This window comes from Sinocyclocheilus anshuiensis, unplaced genomic scaffold (assembly GCF_001515605.1).
Source record: "Sinocyclocheilus anshuiensis isolate Anshui unplaced genomic scaffold, SAMN03320099.WGS_v1.1 scaffold1079, whole genome shotgun sequence".
In the NCBI taxonomy this organism is placed as follows: domain Eukaryota; kingdom Metazoa; phylum Chordata; class Actinopteri; order Cypriniformes; family Cyprinidae; genus Sinocyclocheilus; species Sinocyclocheilus anshuiensis.
The window spans coordinates 457,003-463,163 of NW_015548207.1; the positions used below are offsets into that span (position 1 = coordinate 457,003).

Genomic DNA, 6,161 nt, shown 5'->3' on the forward strand with positions numbered 1-6,161 from the left:
ACCCACCCACACACACACACACACACACACACACACACACACACACACACACACACAGCAGGGTTTGCGTTTAGTATGCATGCATTGGACAGAGAAACAAAATAATGTGTTTAATGAAAGCTTTAGAGAGAAAACTGTGTGTGGTGGGGTGGGGGTTGCCATAGAGAGTGTGTATATTCATCTATGCGTTTGTGTGTGTGTGTGTGGGCATCTGTTGTGTGTCTCTCAGAAGAGGCTGAATACCACACTAACAACAACAAACTGTTACTTTTTGTATATTGTTTCCACATAACCTTTCATAACAAAAGTATATTTACACTAACATACATCACCTTTCAATATCTACACTAAAATAACAAACTTTATTCAAACGCTGTGAACTCAAAATAAGTTTGATAATTAGATCTACATACAGAAGTAGTTACTTATTGACATTACAAATTAGAGATTAAATGATTAACTGTAAAAAAAAAAAACTATCAAACCTCTCGTGAAACGTTGTTGTCCGAGTTGTTCTTGTTTTTTGGCCTGTAGCTGTGGTTGGATTGTGAGCTGTAAAGTCCTGTGGCTGCATGTGTTTTCAACTTCGCATTTTTCTACTTAACTTCTGGCACTGGGAATTATCATTCTGTCAAACTAAACAGCCCTCCTTTCCCTCTGTCTCTCTCTGTCTCTCATAAACACCACCTCGGTCCTGGAATCTGGCACATTATAAATGTGTTTGTCCTGTGTGGATTGTACATAGCGTGTCTGGCAGAGTTAGCAGTGGGCGGGAATGCTTCGTTCTGTCAGAGTAAATCCTGGACTATACCGTCCTCACAAAGAAAAACATCTCCAGAGTTTTAGCCAGGAAGGAAATGCTACATCAGGCAAGGGTCTAGTTATTAGCAGTGTGTTTACTAAGGCAAGCATCAGTATTTTTATTTGAGTAAGGGATTTGAAGAATTATTTTGTGCTTGTGTAAATCACTTATAAATCATTATTTAGCATTGCAACAGTGACAAAGAACTGGAAGTGTTCTGGAAAATTCATGAATGCTTTCAAATTACTGTCTGTACTGCGTCACTGAGTGAAAGTTAAATGAGGTTAAGTAATATATTGAAGGCCCTCCAGACAGTCCCACTATCCTTGACTTGTTTTTTGTGCATGCTTGTGTTTAAGTGAACTTTGTTCTTCCTGACCAATCCACCTTTTTGTGTCACAGGCTCCCCGTATTATGACAACGTCAGACCGCTTTCATATCCAGACTCCGACGCCGTCATCATATGCTTTGACATCAGCAGACCAGAGACCCTGGACAGTGTCCTAAAGAAGGTGAACGTTTTTTCCAACCTGTAATAATTGATTTGACACACTTAATGTGAGCTTAACAAGTAGGATATTCCTAGATTAACATCCACTGTTGTTCCTGGAATTATATTCCTATCACACAATCAGATTTTAGGACTGGAGTTGGGGTCTTGAACAACATTCCTATCAACCAATCAGATTTTAGGACTGGGATTGGGGTCTTGAAGAACATTCCCATCAACCAATCAGATTTTAGGACTGGGATTGGGGTCTTGAAGAACATTCCCATCAACCAATCAGATTTTAGGACTGGGATTGGGGTCTTGAAGAACATTCCCATCAACCAATCAGATTTTAGGACTAGGGATGGGGTCTTGAAGAACATTCCCATTAACCAATCAAATTTTAGGGCTCCAAAATGACCTCTTGAGAATCATGATCGGAGACACCTGTTGATAAAGGAAATTAATAAAGAAAATTGTCTAAGCAGTTGACATCTGGGGGCAGAATACATTGGGTGTGGTGCACAAAATTTTGGAAGTTTCTTGGATATCAAACTGTAGGCTTGACCTTTCTGGTTCTTGACAGTCTAATTGACTTTTAAATGCATTGCCTGTGATTCAGAGAAATTCTTCTACAACTTCATTGTGATTTGCCCACTCTTTGTAGCATTCCAATAAAGTCATCCTTTGTTCAGTAGGCTTGGATATCTTCTTGTAGACTTTCAGTCTGGGGTCAGGTGTCTGGAATGGCCTGTGGCTCTGGTTCACTTGGACAGGGTGGGCCCCTGGATTGATAGTATCATGCTGGCATTAGCTAGACCATGTGAGTGGAAGTTCAGCCGGGTGGTTTGTCTTAAAACGGTTGAGATCTAGGTCGCAGAATCAGAAATACAGTCAGGCTACATGTGGGTACCTGGTGGAATAAGCTAGTGTTGTCTTCCGGGACTTTGAGGCCTCTAGGAGCCAGAGGTGAGCACAAAAGGATCATGGGAATGTAGGGTGTTCGTGTTCCTGTGAACAATCATATGACTGTGTTGTACCCGCCTGTCTCCCGCCAGATTAACTCTGGTGATTCTATGCCACACCAACACAGAAAATGCTTTGTTTGGGAAGGAGAGGAATGCAGATCACCTGTAGCATTGTTGGGAAGACGCACACACAGATACACACCCTGAAAAGCAGTCATTACAGTGCAGGCTTTATCCTCGGAGGAAGCATGTCTCTCACCTGTAGCAAGGAAGATTAATACTCTTGTGAAAAAAGGGATGGGATGGAATGTGATATGCTTAGAAAATGGGAACAGGAAACACTTGTTCTAGTCTTTTGTCATCTCTCAGACAGGGATGGATCAAGGCCAAATGGTTTTATCTTTCCCTGTTGGTTTTGTCTCTTTCTCTCACAGTGGAAAGGGGAGATCCAGGAATTCTGTCCCAACACAAAGATGCTGCTCGTCGGATGCAAGTCAGACCTTAGAACGGACCTCACAACTTTGGTGGAGCTGTCTAATCACAGACAGACACCGGTGTCATATGATCAGGTGAGCGGTTCTCATAAACTCCTTTTGCAATTTGGTTGGATGCCACTGAGACACTCAACTTCAGATTTGACTTGATATCTAACACCAATCTTACTACTTTACCAGTAATTACGTTCATCAGCAAGGGCAGTTCGGCAACATTGCAATGGTTTAGGTTACTAATCTAATCTAATCCATGCATTAAATGTCTGAGTGATAAAGAGTAAAATCTTCCTGAGCACAAAGCTAAACTTAATTTTGATGAAATTGCAAGCGGTAATCATAACAATTAGACTGCTAATTGTGATTTTACTGCTAATTGCTGGTTTTGTTTCATATCAAAGCTCATAATCCTCTCTTTCTCTTTTAGGGTTCAGCTATGGCTAAGCAGATATCTGCACCTTATATCGAATGCTCCGCAGTGCAGTCAGAAAACAGCGTGCGGGACATTTTCCATGTCGCAACATTGGCTTGCGTAAATAAGAACAACAAAAACATCAAGCGCAACAAATCGGCACGCTCCACCAAACGCATCTCGCATATGCCCAGTCGACCAGACCTAGCTGCCGTGGCAACAGACCTACGCAAAGACAAAGCAAAGAGTTGCACGGTAATGTAATGCAAGGAGTTCGGGAGGAAAGATTCATTCTGGGAAGCGGTGAAGGTGGACTGTGGAAGCAAGAACGGACTGGAATTGCCTCCAAAGACAAAGCAAAAGTGGAGAGTGGGAGTGTTTGCTCGATGTTTGAGGGATGCACTTCTTGTTGCCAGAACTCGACAAGCATATGGACGTAAACCCATATTAAGGCCCCAACCACCTCTCCTAAACTTATCCACTCAGCAGGAGGATGTCACCCCCCTCTCGGCCAATGGGAGGCCTTCCTTCCTGCTCCTGGATGTGAAGCTGCTTCCTCTCTGGAGGATTCCTTCTGGAAGCTTCTCCTGCAGGAAAGGAAGGAGGAAGTAGAATCACATAACCATTGAGTCCAGAGTTCCGCTGAGCTTTGCCTCACAGCTATTTTTAAAAGATGCACGTTATGGTTGGTATTAACAGTCATATGACGGAACAGTGAAGGGGAAGATGACTTCCAAAATGGCGGAATTTTTGGATAAGGACAACTCTCGTTTCTTTCATTTTGAGTCTGTACAGCTAAACAAGGATATGAAATGAGAGTGTATCACTGTGGTTACGGACCACTTCCTCCTTCGATCCTCCTTGGCCTGTTTTGTTCTTTCTGTAGACCAAGAGCACGAGTTTGTGCGTGTGCGTGGTTTTCTTTTTCTTATGCTAAGCTCAGCTAAAACTGTCACCATGGATACACCGCTGGTATATTTGAAATCGCACCATTTTCTGTATAACTCCTCAATCACTTTATGGTTCATTAAGATTCAGAAAAAGAAAAACCAAAGAACTGGAAGGTTTTCAAGTCGAATGACTCAATGTTTGACATTCTGAAGTGCGTGATGGATGTGTATTTGAGGGTTTTGGTGGATCAATGAGAATTTCTTTCACGGTTCTATAAGAACATGTTTCTGCTTGTCTTTATAGACCGGGTATATGGAAGTGCAAATACGACCTTTGAGAATTAACCTGACCATTTAGTATTCATTTGCATTTGGTTTATCCCTGAAGGGGCATTCACACTGACAAAGCATCTGGAAGTCATTAATTTGCAATGAGTGCTGGTGATTTGAGGCCAGACTGTTTAGAGTTCAACTTTATTCAAATCTGGAAAAATACTTAGGGTGGGACCAGAGCTGATCCTCCCTATACGCAAAATACGCAAGCTGCGTAGGGCCAAAATCCAGGGAATTTTTTGAATTTGGCCAGCGGTTATGAATACATGAATGATCATTTATTTTAATGAAAATGATGCTGTCACCCTTTCTACGTAAAAATCAGTCAAATCATGTAACGTGAATGTCGTACAGTCTTGTTCAAGACAAAAAAAACACGAGTTGAAAGCGTACCGAGCCGCGGAAGGGACACTGCCTCTCAAGTGCTTGCTGCGAGCGCGATTCGAGACGAAGTGAAACACGGACAAATGCGTTTCATTCATTCGTTCATAACCACTCATACCCCACTTCACTGCCCCCCACCCCCTTCCACTCCCGCCGACACAGTTTTTGCGTAGGGCCCCCATAAGTCTAGCATCGGCACTTGGTGGGACCCTTAAAAAACAGTGCAAAATTCTACGTAATGGCCAAAAATGTCTTGGTGTAGCAGTATCTGGCTAACCGCTAAAGCACAGTACACTGTTAGCATGTTAATTTAAGCACTACTTCTAAAAATATCATGAATGTAACATATTTCAGACAAAATCTAGCTAAACTAATTAAACTTACTAAACAACCAGTCAGTTTTCAGACAACTGATCATTGTGACCGATCCCTAATATGAGCAAACTGTTAGAAACCAAGAATATAGCAAGTTGGTGACACCCAGTGATTTAATTTCTGTCCGTGTGAATGCCGCATTAGAATAACACCACTACTGGAGTAACAAATGATTGTTTAACATTATTAAAATAGCACAAAACTAGCCTTTCATTGAAAATCATTATTATCAGTAAAATGTTTCATCAACATTTGTGCCTTTTCTGACATCTGTGAAATGTTGTTTAAGCACAATTGTTGAAATAATGAATAAACAATCAAACATCAAATTCAAGGTCATATTAAATCTGCACTTCTGTCTGCCCAGTCCAGAAAAGAAAAAACAAGAAACGAATTCGCTCCTCTCTCTACTAAACTATGCAGTCTGCTTCTGACACATGCGAGAGGATTGAGAAAAATTATTAATGCACATACTTTCTCATTCAAAACAAAAATTTGTTGCGACTCAATATATTGCCTTGCAGAGCCATGGGAAAAACGAGTCTCACCTTTGTAGTGCTAAATTTTCTCAAAACAAAATCTTCAGAAGCTTGAAGCTAGCTGCAAAGTATTTTTTGCTGCATGTTTGTAGTTGCACTTTTCGTTATAACTTGCGCAAAACAAACAAAAACGTTTTTTTTTTACATTCGTTTTTATTGTTTTTAATGGGTCCGAGAGAATTTCCTTGACTGTGTCACAAAATTTGTTTTCACATAGGCAGTATTAAACTATTTTGGTGTGTGTAAATGTTGAGAAATGTGTCAGTGCTGTTAAAAAACAAAATGTTTCCTAATGTAGGATGTCTGTAACTTTTTTTAATGCCTTCTTTGTGTTGAGTTCCATGTATGTCTGTTTTTGTTGATGTTGGCATAATATTTATTGAATTATCTATTTTTTTCTCTTAAAAATAAATGAAAAAATAAAATGAAAACGGATCTTTTTGATATGAAATCTTTTCCTCTTTTCCTTTTATATAC

The 6,161-nt window shown here is 40.5% G+C and overlaps 1 protein-coding gene across 1 annotated transcript in view; it reads left to right on the forward strand.

The window, feature by feature from the left end:
• The window catches only part of LOC107653528 (rho-related GTP-binding protein RhoE-like), a 5,726-nt gene extending 1,791 nt beyond the window's left edge, over positions 1-3,935 (forward strand). Inside the window, exons 3-5 of the mRNA XM_016440276.1 lie at positions 1,171-1,314; positions 2,695-2,829; positions 3,179-3,935. Of these exons, the coding sequence (XP_016295762.1) occupies positions 1,171-1,314; positions 2,695-2,829; positions 3,179-3,427 (528 nt within the window). The 3' untranslated portion in view covers positions 3,428-3,935. The remainder of the gene's footprint in view (positions 1-1,170; positions 1,315-2,694; positions 2,830-3,178) is intronic.
• Positions 3,936-6,161: the final 2,226 nt, after the last annotated feature.